This window comes from Vulpes vulpes, chromosome 14, assembly GCF_048418805.1.
Source record: "Vulpes vulpes isolate BD-2025 chromosome 14, VulVul3, whole genome shotgun sequence".
In the NCBI taxonomy this organism is placed as follows: domain Eukaryota; kingdom Metazoa; phylum Chordata; class Mammalia; order Carnivora; family Canidae; genus Vulpes; species Vulpes vulpes.
The window spans coordinates 119,362,479-119,381,057 of NC_132793.1; the positions used below are offsets into that span (position 1 = coordinate 119,362,479).

Consider the following 18,579-nt stretch of genomic DNA (forward strand, 5'->3'; position numbering starts at 1 on the left):
TGCCTTCTAATGCTGGGGTCCACTGAGACACGTCCAGCCCTCACGGCTGCTGCCAACGACTCCTTAGGGAACCAGTCACTGCCAGGATGGTCACTGGGACCCTGGAGTGACAGGCTGCGGGAGGAGCCGCCGTCCTGCTCGACAGCACCCTTCCCGGGAAGCCTTGAGCCCCATGCGAGGGAGAGAGGGCAAGAGTGCCCCCGAGCCGGCCCCTCCCACCAGGGCGCCCCACTCTGGGAGTTTCCCCAAAGGTGACAACCCCCTAGGAATGCAGGGCTACAAGTACTGGACGGGCACCAGCCGTCGTGGGGGACCTGTCACATTAAATGCACGTGAGAAGTCCCGCAGCTCGTGAGAGATGGGGACGTGGAACATGCTGAAAGCTGCCTGCTACATACTGTTGGTGACATGTGTCTGGTACGACCATATTTTACTTGGGTTTCCTAAGAGAATTTAGCTGGGCAGGTGGGCAGGTGGGCAAAGGCCACGCCTCCCTTCGCACCTTTGTGAGTCCAGCTCACTGGGTGCCACCGTCGTGAACCTGGATGTGCGTGATGATTGGGAAATGTCGGGGAGGTGACTCTGCGTGGGAGGGCTTCTGGCGGTGTTCACCGCCCTCCGCGCTTGCCAGCATCCTGGCTTTCTCTCCTGCGTGCCCTGCCATCTTCGTAATGAAAAAGCAGTTCATGCTCTTTCCACTAGGTGGTGTGCCTGGGTGTGTGCACGTGTATGTGCATGTGTGTGCATTTGTGCACGTGTATGTGCCTGTGTGTGAATTTGTGCGTGCGTGTGCATGTGTGTGTGCCTGTGTGTGTCCGTGTGTGTGCGTGCATGCACAAGGGGGGACCAGGGACGGGCCACCACGCAGCAAGTTTAATTGCAAAGATAACAGCAAGGTGGCCACAGATTTCCTTTGTGAGAGCAGCACTGGGAAAAGGAAGGGACCGCCACATGCCGCCAGCACTCCCCTTGCCATTCTCAGAGCCCAGCCCAGTGGGGGCCACCTGCCCTCGAGGCTACAGGCTGTGATGACACAGGCCCTCCAGGCTTAGATCTTTAGGTGAGGGAGTAACCGTGGTGGCCGTCAGAGGCCGGAAAGCGCCCCCGAGTCACCTCTGATGTGGGGGTGCTTACATCTTCCAAATCTTCCTCGGGCGTGGCTGGAGCCCTGTCCGTCCTATCTGTGTTGCAGGATGTTTCTGACAATGTTTCCGAGTCCACGGACTCCTCATCAAATCCAAAAAATGTCTCCACAACATGCTTCTATAAATTTGAGACAATGCACATGACATCAGGATAGGATTCAGAATTGCTGAGTGCCCCCCCACCCTCCTACCCATCACTCCAGGCACAGGGACAACTACACACACCTGGGCCCCACGGGCATCCCAAGCGGCAGGTGGTGGGGCTCGTGATGGACTGGGTGGGAGAAGAGGTGGCCGAGGACGGTGGACGGGTATGAGTCCACCATGCCTGACTGAGCAGAGCATGCTGGCCTGACCCCGGTTCCTTCTGCGGTCACCTAGCCCCTCTGAGCGCCAGCCTCCTTCCCTATCAGACGGACGTGGAACCCCCACCTCACCCGAGAGCAGCATCACACGTGTCCTGTGCCCGGGGCTCTGATCCTCAACCAGCAGCGTGTGTGTCCCACCACAGAGGGGCAGCAGGGCCATGTGAAATGTCTCATTCCACGTGCCAGACATGGGAAAAGGGACAAGGGACAGAGAGTCCCCAGGTGGACCCTGGCTCTGATTGGCTGGGTGAGCCTGTGCTCCAGGTCCTCACCGGACCTGCACTAAGAGGCAACTTTTGTTTAACTTTTTATTACAGAAAGCTTGGAATACTTAAAAAATTAGAAGGAAGAGTGTAAGGGACCCTCGTGCCCCACTCAGTCAGAGGCAATTTTAGCACTCTGTGTGCCGGCTTCCTGGTCACCCCACCCAGCACTTCTCCCACCCCAAATACCATGATATATGGGGCCTCGTTCAAGCATTTACACATATATTTGTTCAACAAACACTCGACGGAGCACCTTCTATGGGTCAGACACTGGGTGGGGCCCGGGGAAAACACGACAGGATTAAAACCAGGCATGCTCCCCTCCACAAGGAGCTGCAGGCCCCTGGGGGCTGCAAACAGCAACCCACAATCACCAGATCAACTCCCTATGTTTTAGGGACATCGGCTTTTTTTCCCTCCAAAATAGCCCCTAGGAAGGATTTTTATTTGTTTTCACAACCGATGAATACCTTTCACGACCACAAGGAAAGAACCATAACCCAATCCGGAGCCAAGCCCCAGGCTCCCGCTGATTCATCCAGAACCCGGCTTCTCCCAGAGCCCCCTCCCCAAGCCTCATCCCACAAGGGATCAGGACGGCACAGTGCACAGTGAGGGCACCCCCCGCTCTGCTTGTTTAAGCCGGCATGTGTCTACAACCTCAGGCGCCCACATGTAAGAAAAATGTGGCTGGTAACATGATTAGTAACATCATTAAGGAATAATTCCGCCAACAGGAAGGGAAAAGGAGACAGAGTGGCTCGTTCTGTCCTCTGGTAGAAGTAGAGTTTCTTGAGAGGTTTTGCTGGAGGCATCCATGAGGATGGGGATTTTGCTCCATGAGCGGTGGGCTCCATGGGCTTTTTTATTCTCCGCTGTGGGCCAGAGCCCAGCGCACTCAATAAATGCTGGTTGCTAAATGCGTATTCACGAACATGTCTTCATTAATGAGCTCAAAGCTAAACTAACGTGTTTGCCCACAGATTTAGGCTGGCACATGACAGCCCTTCCCTTCATTCTCTTAGCCAGCACCAGTTAGGGCAACCACCTGGTCCCACAGCCCAGGTGAGTTTAGCAGGTAGAACTATGGGGACCTATTAGGCTCCATCGATTTCAAATGACTTCTTATCCTAAGTAGAGGTTGGAGACAGTCCTATGCTCCAGTCCCCTCTCCAGGGGAGACACTTCGCTTGAATTCAGGCATCAAAAACGCTCTAGATGATTTCCAGGGAGCAGTGAGTGACCATGACATCCCAATGGTGACAATGGCACCTGTAGGAGTGACAGGTATGTGACACTCAAAGCTCCTCTGTGCACACACGCGGCTTACCTCCCCGAGCTCCAGGCTCCACATTTTTCTGGGCAGCCATTCACCCAACCTTATTTCTTGTAAACACTGCTAAATGCGAGGCCTCTGGGGACAGGACTGCATCAGCCACCGTGTCACTGGCAGCCAGCAGGGACGCACACTGACAAAGCGCCAGGAACCATCCCGCCACACTCTCCCCAAACCATCAGGACATGAGCAGGATGGTCAGCATCACAGACCATTCTGGGGGCTCACAACTCAGTGTTCGTTACCCAGGATGATGGGCTTCTTGAAACCTTGCGGGATGGCGACTTAGGTCCTCACTCACCGGGCCCCAAACAGGGCATTCACTACAGATGCTGCAGATGTGCATTTAAGGTAGCGATGCCTTTGTCGACAGCCTAGCGCCCCGGCCCAAGTGGGGCCCTCTGAAGTCCAATGTGGCCCTGGAGACCTAGACTCCAGGGAAGCATGTTGCGGTGAGGGAGGCAGGATGTGGCTCTGACAGGGCGTCAAACCCAAAAGGGCATTCCCATTATGTCCCTCTCACAGCAGGAGGCGAATCCCAAGGACCTCTCCCCCCCCAGCAGACACAACATCCCCAAGCGGCAGCAGCGAGTGGCCTAAGAAGTCCCCAACCTTGTCTACAATATGGGTTGGGTTAGTCTTGTTTTGTTTTTGTTTTTTTTTTAAGTGATTGTATTATATGGGAAGCCAAGATGCACCACATATATTTATGCCTTTGTTAATAAAAACAAGACACAAAAAGCCATTTTCATGCCTCAAGTGAAGATCTGGGGATGGCTTCTTTGACGACATGGCGACGGCTGCCCTACGCCGCCTTTTCAAACTCTATGTGAAACAGCACCAGCCTCGGAAGAATGATGGAATCACCCAGAAAACAGTTTCCTCTAACGCTTGGCTCTTTAAGAAAGAGTCAAGGGCTGGGGCAGCTGTCAGGTTTTCCGTCCACCTCTCTCAGATTCCCTGGGCATTTTTTCCCCAGGAAAAGACTCGGCTCAGCGCAGCACACCTTCTGGAGGCTCGTTCCTCCTGACTTTCATGTTGCTCACCCCCAGGGTCTTGCCTTGCCCACTCCTTTTTATGAACCAACCCAAATTTTCAAGATGCAATTTGAGCAAAAATGAAAAACAAATGTGTCTGCTTCGTTTACACCTTGAATATGCAGAGGTGCTCCTTCTCAGCTGAGAGGAAAAGAGGTGCCTCCAAAATAAGCCGCCCCCCATGGACTCCAGCCTCCAAGGCCCCTCGCTTCCTGTCCCCCTCGTGTCGTGTCCCTCCTGACAGCTGCTGGTGCAAGAAGAGGCTTTCCAGTCTGGGACGGTGCATCCTTTCTCAGGACCACCAACAGTCGCCCAGAGCCAGCCGCTTACCTTCATGCTTGTAGGTCATCTCCTGGCAGCCGGAAAAGTACAGGCACACCAGGGCACAGAGGCAGAGAAAGAAGGAGAAGTACAGCACGAAGAGGATGTACTCCATCGCCGGGCATGGAGGCAGAGCCCGGCCGCTGGCCCGTGTGTGCCGGGGGGGGGGGGGGGGGGGGGGGCCAGGCAGCCTCACTGGCACCTGCTTCCAGGCCTCTCTCCAGTCCTAGGGGGAAGCACCACTTCTCCCCCAGAACATTCTCCTGCCCTCCACTACACCTGGCCTGCAGTGTCCAAGGCTTCCTGCAGACTCCTGTGCCACGGAGCTCTGAGCTCAGGCTCCCGGGCGGACCCAAGGGCTGAGAGCAGCTGGTTTCCAAGGGCCGGGCTGGCACAGTAGCCACACAGGACCGCTGCTGTGCTGGCTCATTCTCTGGGGGTTGCCCTGCGTCAATGCTCTGCCACAGGCCCTGGGTCCCCAGGTGATCACCAGGCCCCTGGGAGCCGCACTAGCAACCGTGACACGGAGGGAGCTTTCTTTAGGACCAGAGCCAACACCGAGGAGGCGCCTCCTGCCTCGCGTGCTTGGGCTATTTCTCTGTCCATCCCACAGCCACCCTACGTGTGCCCCAGACTAGCTAAACTCATGAGTTTCTCAGCAATCTTTCCTTCAGCATTGGTTTGGCCATTTAAGCAGACTGACCAAACACGATCCACATGAAGACTGCAGCGGGGCAGGCCACAGGAGCCTGCGTTTCTTGGAGAAGCTTCTCTCGGCATAACATCAAAATTTAAAATCCCACGTTGGAAAAAATGGATAGGTAATACCATTAAAAAGGAAAATGGGTTATACTTTGAAAAGTATTCGAGCAAGATGAAAAGGCAAAGGACAATCACAAAAAGAAAAATATACACAATCAAGTTCATGTATAGATTTCAATTTCAATAATGCTCCTTCCAAAGTATCCACGATGTGTGCTATGTAACCACATCATAGTACCCCACTAAGCCTTTCACTCATGTTTCCAAATGAGCTGCTCCCCAGGCAGAGTGGGGACTGGTTCAAGGATAAGCCTGTGACCACACTGAGCCAAGCAGCACCCACCCTGGGGCTTTTGCTGGAACCACTGAGGAGAGATGCCCTCCTGCCACAGAAGTCGCTAGGCAGGTGTCACACCAGCTTATAGCTGCTGAAGCCCACTGGGCCACCCCATGGGGAGAGCCCGCCTGAGAAAGAGGCCAGCCCATGAGGAAAGCAGAGTAGGAAGGTGAAGAGAGACAGGTTCCAGGCCATATTGTGTAAGGATCTGGATCCAGCTGTGCCTGAAACCAGCCCCCTTAGACTTCTCAGTTATGTAAATTCCCTTCTCTTCTTAAATGACTTTCAGTTTTTGATATTCACAATAGAAAGAACCTTGGCTAATGGGCGAGGGGGAGATGATCCTAGAAACCATGCTATCTGTGAGCTGTGGCGCTCTAGGAGAAGCCTGGGGTACTTTCTCTCCAAGCTGCTCTGCACCTGGACTCTCAAGAGAAAACAGAGACCACCTTTGCCTGGCAAATGTATTCCTGGCTCTAGCAACCAAGAAACGTGTCCTGCCCATCCTGTTGGCTCCTGGACCTACTAAGAGTGGAGACACTCCCCTGCGCCCTGTCACCTGACCTTCTTCAGTGCCGATGATGATGGCCAGAGGGATGTGTGATGGGAGGGGGTGAGCAGCACTGCTGCCTGCTTTCCACGCTGCCACCAACCCCATTCAACCACCAGCATCCTCTGAGGCCTCTGGGCACCGAGCCTCAGGAGAAACAGATGCAGAGACTGAAAAAACAGACACTAAGCCATGTGCCAGGGCAGGAGGAAGAGAGGGCCGAGGAAGCCCAGAGGAATGGCCTGCCCATGGAGGGTGCAGGCTTGTAGGAAATGGGGACAGTTAGGTCAGATCTTGAGGGGGCAGGAGGCAGTGAACAGAGGAGGTGAGGGGCACTGGCCCGAGCTAGGGGTCTGGAGATGAGTCAGCACAGCAAATCCAGGGGAGAGGAGCCAGGCTGTGTAGACAAGGGTATAGCAGGAGGTGAGCAGGGGCAGATCCCCAAGGCCCAGCGGGTCAGCCAAGGAGCCCCAACTTCATCCCCCCAGGAAATAGGAAGCCAGCACAGGGTTTGTAGGAGGGAGGTGGCAAGGCCAGACTTGTGTCTTCATAAGATAGTTCTGATAGCTCTGGAGGGAGGAAGATGCTGGAAGCAGAGGGGGCAACCAGGAAAGTGTTGCCATGACCCCAGGACAAGCAAATCAGAGCCTGGAACCACAGAGCCTCAGCCTCGAACCCCCTCATCATCCCCCAGCTCTGGGGTCCCCTCCTGACACCAGGCAGGGGGCCTGGGGGCATACACCTGCCCCCAGCCAGCTTTTCTCCTGAGGGCTGAGACTCACCCTCACACTCATGCCCAGGGTTCGGGTCTCCAGCCCATTAGAATACCTGGAACCACCCTAACTTTCTGTCTCTTCCAAAGTCTTCAGGTGTGGCCTCAATGGCTGTGGTCACTGCTGGGCCAGATGAGGTGGCCCGGGCAGTCCTCCCTGCCCTACCTGTCCTCCCCCACCCCCCCCACCCCGCTCTGCTCTCTATCCTCCTCCTGCTGCCTGGAAACCTGTGATGCTGCCCCAGGTTGGGACACACGGACAGCGTACATGGCTGTGGTGCTCAGCTGCCCTCGTGTGGCCCAGGACACAGGCTCTGTGTCTGTACAACTGTCCCCATGTTCTACCCACAGGACTCAAGTCTTTCTGAGTCCTGCACTAAAGGGCCCACACTCCCAGCAGGCAGCACACATGGGAGCAGCGCCCAGGGCTTCTGATGTGAGGCCTGGCCAGGCCGTGGAGGAGGGAATGAGGTGACAGGGTCACTGCCCATCCTGGAGGGAACAAGCCCTCGTCCCCTGCAGGGAATAGCACACGCTGCACGCAACCTCAGCTGCACGCCAGCCAAGCGTGGGGAGCCAGGCAGGCAGGCAGGCAGGGGACCTGAAATGACTAACATTTCATTCAATTCATGTTACTGGGTCTGCTGCAGGGGTGGGGTGTGGGGAGCCATGCTGGGTGCCACATGCAGCCCTGTAAATGAGACATGCGCCATCCAGCACACCTCGCTCAGAGGCTGGCTGGTGACAGAGCTGTGACAAAGGATGGCCCAGGAACAAAGTTGAGTGGAAACAACCCTACAGGGCAAACAAGACTCCTTTGGCTACTTCGCAGTGGAAAGAATGGCACATGACGACAAATGCCCCGGGGTGGGAGGCCCAGCCAGGGAAGGTAGCATGTACTGGCTTCTCTTCCAGGGCAGCTGCTAGTGACCTGTCCTTCCCACCATGAAGCAGCAGGCTTGGCCTTAGGGGGCACAAGGTCAAGTTTAGACAGGACCCAAGTGTCTGATGAGAATGGGTGCAGCAGACACTGACCATGGGTGACACCCCAGAAGTCCCTCAGGTGTCAGCTGCTTCCTGGTGACAGCAGCCCCAGGGGCCATTCGGAGAGGAGGGGACACTGGGGCCCAAGGAAGAACCATCCTTCCCGGGGTGTTCTGATGCTTCTCAGCAATCTTCCCAGCGTCTCACAAAGGATGGCCACTGTCTAAAGGGCATCAGAAGCTCACCTCACTGTTACCTGAGATGGTCTCTCTTTTGAAAAGGGGGACATGAATTAGCCCTAGGGAAAGAGAGCAGGGCCTGGGAATCTGCACTCAACAGGCCCTCCAAAGGAAAGCTACTGATTGAAGGGGAAGGGAGAAGGAGAAATCATAATTTATGGAGCCTTGACTACATGCCAGGCACAGAGGCAGATGCTCTGTTGAATCTCCTCGATGTGACGGTCATGGTAAGAACCAGGAAACAGGCTGCCGAGGTCAATGTCACAAGGCCAGGAGCCAGAGCTGACTCTCACGTGGCTGCCAGGCTAGTGTCTCTGCCTCTCCCCAGGTCCCAACCCCACTTTCACCAAGGCTCGGGAGCAAACTGCTGATGTTAGCCATCTTCCCACGCTCGGCTCTCTACGGAGACACAGCTCTTGTTGCTAGAGAGCAAGTTTGCAGACAGCAAATCTGCTGCCCACCCCAAAGCACGGGCTGCATTTAGGGCTCACCCATGATGCCGGACCTTCTGCAGAGCAAGCCTGCCCTCCCCAGAGAGGGCCTGAAGAACTGCTCGGGGTTCTCCTGCAACCTCCCGTTGGCAGGGAAGGGGAGCTGAACCAGCAGGGCCCTAGGGCAGAGACTCCCACAGCAGTCCGGGCCCCAGGAGCACAGTGAGACAGAATTGGCAGCTCTCAGGGTGTGCAGGCCGCCCTGGGATGAGGGCTCCCACCACCACTCTGCCATCACAGCATCTGGGGTGTGTGTGTGGAACTGGAGAAGCCCCTCCTAGGGGAAATGAAGAGTCCAGGGAAGCTTGCAATAGCTGGAGAGCAAGGATGGGCTGTCAGACTTCCAGAAAATTCTGGCACAAAAAATTGTGCCAAACAAAGGCCCCGGGCAAAGCAGTAAAGTACACAGATATCCAACGGACAGAGCATGATGGAGGTATTTAAGGGGAGCAATGAACTACTGAATCCCAGCAGCCTGTGGGGGGAAGACAGGGAAGCTGCTCAGGCCTGAGACAGCGCTGGGAGATTAAAAACCTGCTCAGCTCCCCATCTGGCCCCGGACAATGCCAGGACTAAGTAGGTGCATGTGTGGGAAGCCGCTCTACCTTGAATCTTGAGAAAAAGAAAATAGGCTTGTGGATCATAGAAACAGCAAGTGGAAAAGACCCTGAACCAGCTCAGAAATATTCCCACGGAGACCCCTGAACTCTGCCTTCTAGGGGTATTGAACAATTTCAATTAGTGACCGAACATCCCCATCTTTTGAGACGATCCTGCATCATGCAAATGCACTTTGCCAGCAAAAGCAATTTGCTTATTCAGAGACACCTACTCTGTGCCGAGGCAGTGAACGGGGTGCGAACAGAGAGCAGGACCAGCTCCTGCCCTCCTCACCGGCTGTCCACGCAAGCCTAGCGAACCACAAATCCATAGTAGGCCTTTGTAACGTTCTCTTCCCACAAACACATTCAGAAGTCAGGAAAAGGAAACACAGAATCCTTCCTTACTCCCTGAATTCTGATACAGGTTTGAAAAACAGAATCACAGCTCAGCAGTGGGTTTCCCGAAAACCCTACTTAGAAGCTTCATGGGGTGTATAACGCCAGGTACACCCAGCTCTTCAGTCAAGCTGAACGCTTTCAGACTTGCTTTTTCCTTCTTCTTCTTCTTTTTTTTTTTTTTTTTTTGGTATTAATTTTATTCTATTTTCTGTATAACTTTAAGTACATAAAGGTTCATTTCCACAGGCCTCAGGAAATGGGTAGAAGTCAACAGGACAATGTCTAAAAGTTACATATTTTGGTAAGTGTCCCAGAGAGAAAAACTGTATTTTACATTAGCAGTACTGTGCAAGATTCTTACATAAAACCTAAAACCAGGCTGCAGTGGAGACTTTAGTCCTTTGATCAGGTGGCCGGACAGAAACCAAAAGAAGGTGAGCATGACAGGGCAAAGAGGCAATGAAGGCGGACAGGCACCTAGCACAGAAGGAGGAAGGAATTCCAGATTCCTTGGAATGGTGTGTTTTCCTCTTTTTTTTTTTTTTTTCTTTCTTTGTCTAAGTTGTCTCTATAGGAAGGTGCTGGTCAGGGACCCCAGTGAAAGGAAGGGGCCAAGGCTCCTTTAACTGGCCTGGGTGCAGGGCACTGCCAGCAGCTGATGCAGGAGAACCTGCACCCAGGTTCAGGCCCACCCAGGATGGAATGCAGAATAAAAGGAAAGCTTATAGGAAACAACGTTGCTTGGAACGCTGCTAGATGGCCAAGCTTCATTCAGCCTTTGGTCTAGGGCAACCCCTGCCTCACTGGTCAGCAGTGAGAAATTAGTTTGGTTAGAAGAACCAGCTAGAATCACACCAGCCTCTGCTACCTTCACGCTCATTGTTAGAAAAAGATGAACTTGTGTGAACATTCTGATCTGTTCATCCTTAGGGACTGCTTTATTCTTCTGGAAAAGACTGTTGGTCAAATAACCCTCAAAGGCTGAAAGCTAAACCACACAGTCCTGGTGTGCGTTCCCTAAGAACGGCCTGGCGGTGTGGTTGGGGCGATAGGGAAAAGCCATACCTTCCTACAGAAGCTCAGCTGACCTGCTCTCCGGCCCCAAATCTCAGCCTGAGGTATATTTCAGGGAGGGCAGGCAGCTGTGCTTCTCGGAGCAGAGCAGCAGTTTAAGAGCAGAAAGGTAAAGGAAATCTAGAAAAGAACCGTCCTGATACAGATTTACCCCATGGTGTGAGGCAGAGGCACTTGGCTTATCCAGCAATTTCTGTCACTGTGGTGACCAACTCCTCCCCATTCCACAGGGTCTTGAACTGCTCAGGGACTGGGGATTCATTATAGCCACCGCCTTCGGTAGGAATGAGGACACTCATCTCAGACGATTTGGCACCGACTATCTCGCAATCCAGGGGATTCTCGCTCAGGCAAACACGGCAGCCATCTGTTTTGTTGATGGAAATGCTTGGCACTTTACCCATTACCTGAACTTTGACATCCCTACTATTGATTGTCTCCACAATGCCCACCACGTCATCAAACACCAGACCGAGTTTCTTACAGTTATCTACTGTAATGGAGTTTATTTTGCCCTCGATTCGCAATGTTGTGTTGACACATTAGTATATGTAAGCCACCTGTTTCAGCTCTGTGTCATCAATCACCAGGTTGGAAACATTTTCCTCATTTTCCACCCTCCACTTCTTCCCCTCCAGTTCAAGTACAGCTGGCTCCTTCTTTGTGGTTGGCTTGGGGGATGGGCTGACTCCTGGTTTGGGGCCACTTCGTACTGGACCAATCTGGGCCTTCATGGCGGGGTTCTTGTGAGTCTTCATGTCATCAGATACATGTTTCAGGGCATGTGTGATGCTCTCCCCCTGATTCATCTGAGCAAACAGTGCTGACCAGGAAGCAGACTCATCTGAGCCTGAACTGGGGGGGACTTGTGGGGGAGGTGGGCCTGGTGAGGGAGGAGAAGGACCTGGTCTAGCAGAGGGTCCGGATGGCAATCCACTCAGTTCTTGTGCCAAGGCCCCGTTTTGCTCCAGGCCAGTCCGGTGGTATGGAACTCCTTAGTGTAAGCCTGTAGCTCTGTCCATATACTCAAGTGAGCTTTGACCCAATCCACATGCTTCTTATTGACATCTTTGTACTCCTTGAGGACTCGGTTTGTGTGAAACATGGCAGCATCATTCATTTCTTTCACATACGGACCAGGCTTGGGAGCCATAGCGCCCCAACCCAGGGCCTGGATACTTTGGCTGACAGCTGACAAGTGATTGAACAACTTGCTGCCTCGGCACTTCTCCTGGAAGGCTATCACTTCTCGGATCTGCTCTGAGACGGGTGCCAACAAGTCAGAAAGCGTATTGCCTGCCGGCTGCTGACACTGAGAGGCTGTAACCGAGAGAGCCTGCTCCAACTTCAGACCTGTGTGGGCCATCTCCGCACGTTCCTGCCCATCTCCCCCAGTCTCTTTACTGAGCCAGGTACTCTGCTGCAGAACCAGCAAGGAGTGAGTCAAACGCTTGCACGTATGGAGCTGCTCCTGCTTTTGGGGCGCTGTCTCCATACCCACAGTGCATGTCAGAGGCATTGGACACGGCCTCCAGGCAGCCCACCACCTTCTCCAATCTTTCCACCAGGTTTTGCATGTGAGCCATAATGTGCCACCTCAGAGTTGGCCTCACCTCCCGAATGCGATCAGCCGCTCTTCTAGACTGTTGCTTTATCAACATGCCCAGTGGGGACAAGGGCTTCCATGCACATTACTGGCAGCCGGGCAGCACGGGGGTGTCCCACAGTCCCCACCAAAGCTTTCACACACTGTGATCCGTATTCCAACTTGGGGGTCTCTACCCATGGGAATAATCCAGACCCTGGACGCAGCTTCCTAGACAAAGGCAGGGCACTGTGGTGGCATTTGCAGAAGCAGAAAGTCCAGTCCCTTCATAGAACGCTCGACACTCAGGGATTACCGTAGACCTGGCCCAGAAAGAGCCGTCTACATAGGCATCAACACACTTACTTACTGCAGCAGTATTTAGAGCCGCAGGAGCTGAAAGCAAACATGCCATACACGCAACGGTAAACAAATTTATGACCCATCCACTCAACGGATTAGGTAGCCATAAAATTTTGTATTTATGATGTCAGGGTCCTAACATGGATAAATGCTTTGTAGTACAACGTTAGGGGGGAAAAACAGAAAGCAAAGTATAATCTACAGTTACAGTTACATTGTTAAGAAAAAAACGGGACAGAACAAGGACTGGGGGTGTTGCATTAAAATGTTGGCACAGATCACCATGGGGAGGCACCGTGGGTGATGCTCCACTTGTAATTGTCAGGTAGGCCCTGGTGCTGTCATGTTGCTTCCGTAATAAAAGTGAATATTTTAAAATACACAAGTTCTGCCCTGCAACTTCCCATTTCTGAATTTCTTTTTTAAAAACATATTTATTTATTTTATGGGCAGCCCGGGTGGCTCAGCGGTTTAGTGCCACCTTCAGCCCTGGGCTTGATCCTGGAGTCCCAGGATCGAGTCCCATGTCGGATTCCCTGCTTGGACCCTGCTTCTCCCTCTGCCTGTGTCTCTGCCTCTCTCTCTCTCCCTCTCTCTCTCTCTCTCTCTCTGTGTGTGTGTGTCTCTCATGAATAAATAAATAAAATCTTAAAAAAAGGAAAACTATTAAATATTTATTTATTTTAGAAAGAGAGAGCAAACGGGGAGGCACAGAGGGAGAGAGAGAATCTCCAGCAGGCTCCTTGCTGAGCGCGAGGCTGGATCCCACAACCCTGAGATCACGACCCAAGTCAAAATCAAGAGCCAGATGCTTAACCAACCAAGCCACCTAAGCACCCCTCGTTTCTGAGTTTCTGATGTCAGTGCATAGAGACACACAGCTCGTCCAACTTGATGTGGCCGTGAAGACTTGACTTTGAACCTCCACCTTGTCAGTTTACTTTGTCTCTTGGAGCTATTTCTATATTTTATGCCCACGTGCTTCCTATAGCCATCAAATGGGACAAACAATACCACCCTCTGGGGTTGCCATGAGGATGAGATGAGGCGGTAGACATAACCACTTATCAAGTGTCCAAGTTCGGCCACAGACATTTTATTTGGGCCACAGAGTGAACTATAAACCATCGTGCCAACATTTAAAATTCTTGTATTTTGGGGCACCTGGGTGGCTCAGTCAGTTAAGCGTCTGTCTTCGGCTCAGGTCATGATTTCAGGGTCCTGGGATGGAGCCCCGTGTGGGGTTCCCTGCTTAGTGGGGAGTCTGCTCTCCCTCTCCTTCTGTCCCTACTCCTGCTCATCCTCCCTCTCTCTCTAGTAAATAAATAAAATCATAAATAAATAAATAAAATCCTTGATTTTATATAAAATAAGGTGTCTTGGGGGCGAATTGGGTCCCCCAAGAAAGACATGTTGAAGCCCTACCCCCAGCACTCAGTTAACAGGAGGTCATAGTGGAGCAGCGTAGGCCCCTGATCCGATATGACTGGTGTCCTTATAAGATGACAGCCATGGGACAGACAGGGAAAACAGCCTCTGACAACAGGAGCAGAGGCTGGAGTCATGCAGCTGCAAGACAAGGAATGCTAAAGAGTGCTGGGAAATCACCAGAAGCTAAAAGAGCCTAGGAAGGATTCCCCTCCGGGTCTCAGAGGGGGCACAGCCCCACCACCACCTTGACTTTGGATCTCCAGATTCCAAAACTATGAGATGATATGTTTGTATTGTTCTAGGCCACCTAGATCGGGGTTCTTTGTTACAGCTGCCCCAGGAAACTAAGGCAGAAGGGTCCCCACTTCTCTCAAACAACTGGAACATGTGACAACTCCTGCTGCTGGGGGCTCAAGTTGCCACAGGCCCGGCACTCCCTACTGCCACACTGCCACGAAAGCCTTGCATCTGTGGCTATGTGGTTGCACATCTGCACTGCTATTTTCTTTAGAGAAAGCTTTCTCCACAACCATATCTCTATCAAAAGATAAACTTGGAGGAGCTTCCAGTCCAACAGAAAGAAGAGAAGGCCCATATCTTTGTGGCAGTGAAAAAATGTTCACAGGTTTAAAAGCAAACTGGTTTTTTTTTCTTCTTTAATTTTTTTTTACACCTGTTCCAATTTGCTCTTTTTATTCCAGTCACAGCACCTGAATTTTCCCAGTCCAGCTGTGCTCTCTCTACCAGGACATTTGGGCACTGTCTCTACAGAACCATATTTTCCAAAGAGAACACAGTTCTGTGTTATTCCAAGAAAGCCCAGAGCTCCTGACTTTTTCAGAACAGGATCTATGATGTTACAAACCAAGCCTGAGTGTCCTTTAAATCCTTCAAAAGGTCTAAGTATTTATGCTTTTAATTTTGGTGAGTGCCCCTGAGGCCTATATACTGAATTCACCAGTAGGGTTTCCATGAGTAAACTACAAGCACTGTCCATGGCCATGACTGATGTCACTTGGAGAGACGCTATGACAGCTTTCTCACCATCAGACATGCAGAGATGTGAGTGTCTCTGCCTTGAGGGCTCCTACAGATTGCTCATGGTTCCCCACTCCTGGGCCATCTGCCCTGTAGACCCTGGCAGGGCCATAGAGCGAGGCAGCTGTACCATTGTGGGCTTACCTTGGGGGGCTTCAGACTTTTCCCGCGATGTCTTTTGGAGCGCAATAGCCGTTCCCTCTCCTAGAAGGAGACACAACCATTGACGTTTGCTGCCAGCCTCATGTCATACCAACCAACACTACCTGGCACATCGGGTCAGTCCAAGTTCTGAGCACTTGAGTGACAGCCATTTCCCCAAACTGCAAGCTACAGAGCCACCCTGTCTATTCAAGCCCTTAACAAGACTGGGACTATCTTGAAAAAAAAAAAATTTGCCAATCCTGAAAGCCCCAGCCTGTCTGCTTTGAGGGCTGGAAGCTGTACAGCACTAGGCAGTGTCGACTAGTGATAATCGCACTGTCAATGACAGAGCCCAGAATGAAATAGCTTGTGGCTTTTAGCTCAGCCTGAGCTGAGACCAGATCCCAATGGGCCTCCTCCAGACCAGGTGACACACTTAATTTCTCTGACTTCAGGTTCCTCCTTTGCTCTATGGGGATAGAACCTACTATGCAGTGTGGCCCTAAGAAAGAAACAGGAGCCTGTGGCCACATGGTGGCTGCTGTCTGTAGGAATGGTGTCTGCAGAGCAGTAGAAGGAGTGGCAACCTTCTGCCCTAGGCAAAAGCAGGCAAAAGCTCCCTTCTAACCAAGCCCTGCTCTTCCCCTTGGCTGCCAGGAAACCCAGAGACAAATCTGGTGCTTGGTTATAGCCCATATGGTCCACCCATTTGTCCCTCCTCATCTCAATGGATGTGGCTATCTTTATTTCCTCTAGTCTCATTGGTTTATTACTCCTCTTTGAACTGTATCTTTATCGAAGGTGTGTTTTCATCTTATGCTGTATCAAGTCTTTGTGTAATGAAGAAAGATGAGGGGATGGATGAATGGATGGACGGATGGATAGATGGATGGATAGATGCAAGAAAGGAAGAAGGGATGAAGGAGGATGGGAACACGGGAGTATGGGTGGATAAGAAGATGGATGAAAGGATAGGAGGGAGAAAGGATTAGTGAGTAGAAGTAAGGAGGGAAGGAGTTAAAGAGAGAGGAAGATAGGCCAGCAGAGTGACCTTGATAATTACGGCCAAAGCTTTTTCTAGAATTTAATCACTGGCTTTTCTATTCTTGGAAGACCCATGAATGGAACCACCACATTCCCTCTTGGGCAATCAGATCACAGTTTGCTTCTGAGATCCAACTGCAGCTTACTACAAATGCTCCCTTATGGTGCCTAAGCTCCTTTCACTGACGCCTGGAGAACTCTCTGGATAGAATACTCCACCTACTAGGACATAGTCATCTCCCCTTAATCTTACACACACACACAGGCTTAGCCAGCTCTTCAAATTCTCATCTGATTATAAGGTTCGGGCTTTCAAGTCCATGGTCTGCAACAACGGAGCTAAAAACAAAAACAAAAACAAAAAAAAAAAACCAGACTTCTCAGGGACAAATTGTGCCCACTCTGCAGAGGCCAGAAGACTCATTCTCAAAACTGATGCTGCCTTTTAATGACAGCAAATCAGGGAGAAGTTTCAAGAAAAAGAGTAGTCATGGCAACTGCTTCCAGGCACCCGTGGTGTCCTTTACATGAAGTCGAGGCTGCTTTCTGGAGGAACAAAGCAGAAGGTGCCCAGGACCAGCTCCATGAGACCCTGCTCGCTGCAACAGCCACACCCTGGAGCCTCAACGCATTCCCGACACGCTGTCACTTGGCGCCACATCCAGGGGTGTCGCCAAGCATGAACGTACCAGCGAGAGGTCATCAATGACGTGCTGCTGCTCCAGCACCTGCAGCCGCAGGAACTCAATCTCCTGCTCGTCCCTGGTCAGGCTGAGGTCATTCAAGGAAGTGTGCCGCTTCAGAGATGCCTGGGCCGACAGCTTTTCTTTCTACAGCCAGAGGGAGAGAGCATCGCAGGGATGCCTGGCCGGCAGCTTCACCACAGGGCACGGCTATGAGCTCAGGGATATGGGATGGAAGGAGGGATGATGGCCACCCTGTCCCCAGGCTGGAGGAAGCGACAGATACGGACCAGAAGCAAGCCCGGGGCAGGGCCAGCAGTGCCCACTGCTGACAGAAAGGGCTGGGCGGGCACACGGCTGGGCAGGGAAGCTGGACAGGCAAGCAGGCCACCAGCAATCACATGCCTTCTCACCAGGGCCTGCGAGGGGGTCCTGGGAGGAGGACACCACACCCCATAGAGCCTCAGGCTTGTCATCGTAAGTGGGGTGACCAACGCTGCCTTGCACAATCAACCTCGGCCTCTTCCACAGACCATCAAATACAAGACACCACCCTGACCACAAAGGTGAACCACTCTGTTGGAGCAAATGCAAATGCCTTATGCAAAGATGGCCATTGCTTTCACCTCCTGAGCTTGCACAAGAGCCAGGTATTCTGCGAGGCCTTTCTCTGGCACCACTCCATCCTCCAGACAACCCCGCAATGCTGATATTTCCATGCCCACTTTCTGGATGAGGGCACTGAGATGCAGAGGGAATGAGGGGCGTGTCTAAGGACAGGGGTGTGGCAGTCAGCAGGGTGGAGGTGCAGCCCCAGCGGCGGGGTGCTGCCTGGAGTCCTCCCTCCAGGCACAGAGCCCAGAGCACTGTGGGTCTCAGAGAAGCAGGAGCAGTGGGGATGGGCTGAGACCCCTCACGAGCTTCCCAGGGGAGGCAGGGGCTGGGGGCAGAATGTGGACCGTGAGGGTCAGGGGCTGGAGAACCCCAGCCAGACATAAGAACACAAGTCTGGTCCCAGGTGGCCTGTGACTCACCATTTCCACATTTTCCCTCGTGAGGTTCTTAATTTTCTCCTCCATCCTCTGGATACTCTGCAGCAAATCCTCATTCTTCTTGTTCATTCGCTTGTTCTTCTCCACAAGGGGCTTCAGCTGGACCTCGGTCTCACGGGAGCGTTTCAGCTGTGATCAAAAAGATACAGGAGGCCGGTGGTTTTCAGACCCAGTGAACTGCTGATGTCACACATCCATTCTGGGCCTTCCTTGGGACTGGAGCTGCCATCATTGGGACCACATTTCCTGGATGGTACAAACCCCCAAAAGATCCCACAGACACCTGGCTCCCAAACACAGTGTCCTACCTGAGGCTCAGAGGGCCCTGGGGAAGGCAAGAGGAGGAGGCTACAGTCCAACCGGGGAGGCCCGCAGACCTGCCTCAGGGCACCCTGTCCTGTAGGGTGCACTCCCTTCACCTCTGGGCATAACCCCCAGAGGTCAGGAGTCACAGGCATGAAACTCAGTCCCCTGACCCAGCTGCTCCTGGCCACCATTCCTCTCCAAGTGCAGACCTAGCAGAAAACTGTCTTCTTCGGACGACAAGTGGGCACTG

General features: G+C 52.6%; 2 protein-coding genes and 1 pseudogene across 6 annotated transcripts in view; all 3 read right to left on the reverse strand.

Moving 5' to 3' along the window:
- JAKMIP1 (janus kinase and microtubule interacting protein 1) overlaps nucleotides 1-18,579 on the reverse strand; it is a 142,161-nt gene that overhangs the window by 37,698 nt on the left and 85,884 nt on the right. For all 5 annotated transcript variants that reach the window (XM_072737805.1, XM_072737806.1, XM_072737807.1 and 2 more), the window contains 4 exons: nucleotides 18,006-18,152; nucleotides 16,978-17,118; nucleotides 15,245-15,304; nucleotides 1,135-1,263 (listed from right to left, as the gene is read on the reverse strand). In XM_072737805.1, coding sequence (XP_072593906.1) covers nucleotides 1,135-1,263; nucleotides 15,245-15,304; nucleotides 16,978-17,118; nucleotides 18,006-18,152 — 477 coding nt within the window. The remainder of the gene's footprint in view (nucleotides 1-1,134; nucleotides 1,264-15,244; nucleotides 15,305-16,977; nucleotides 17,119-18,005; nucleotides 18,153-18,579) is intronic.
- On the reverse strand, nucleotides 4,365-4,624 carry LOC140595506 (uncharacterized). The gene has a single exon (XM_072737810.1). It carries the CDS (start codon nucleotides 4,586-4,588, stop codon nucleotides 4,445-4,447), a length of 144 nt encoding a protein of 47 aa, XP_072593911.1. The 5' UTR covers nucleotides 4,589-4,624; the 3' UTR covers nucleotides 4,365-4,444.
- On the reverse strand, nucleotides 10,766-12,373 carry LOC112919675 (adenylyl cyclase-associated protein 1-like; annotated as a pseudogene).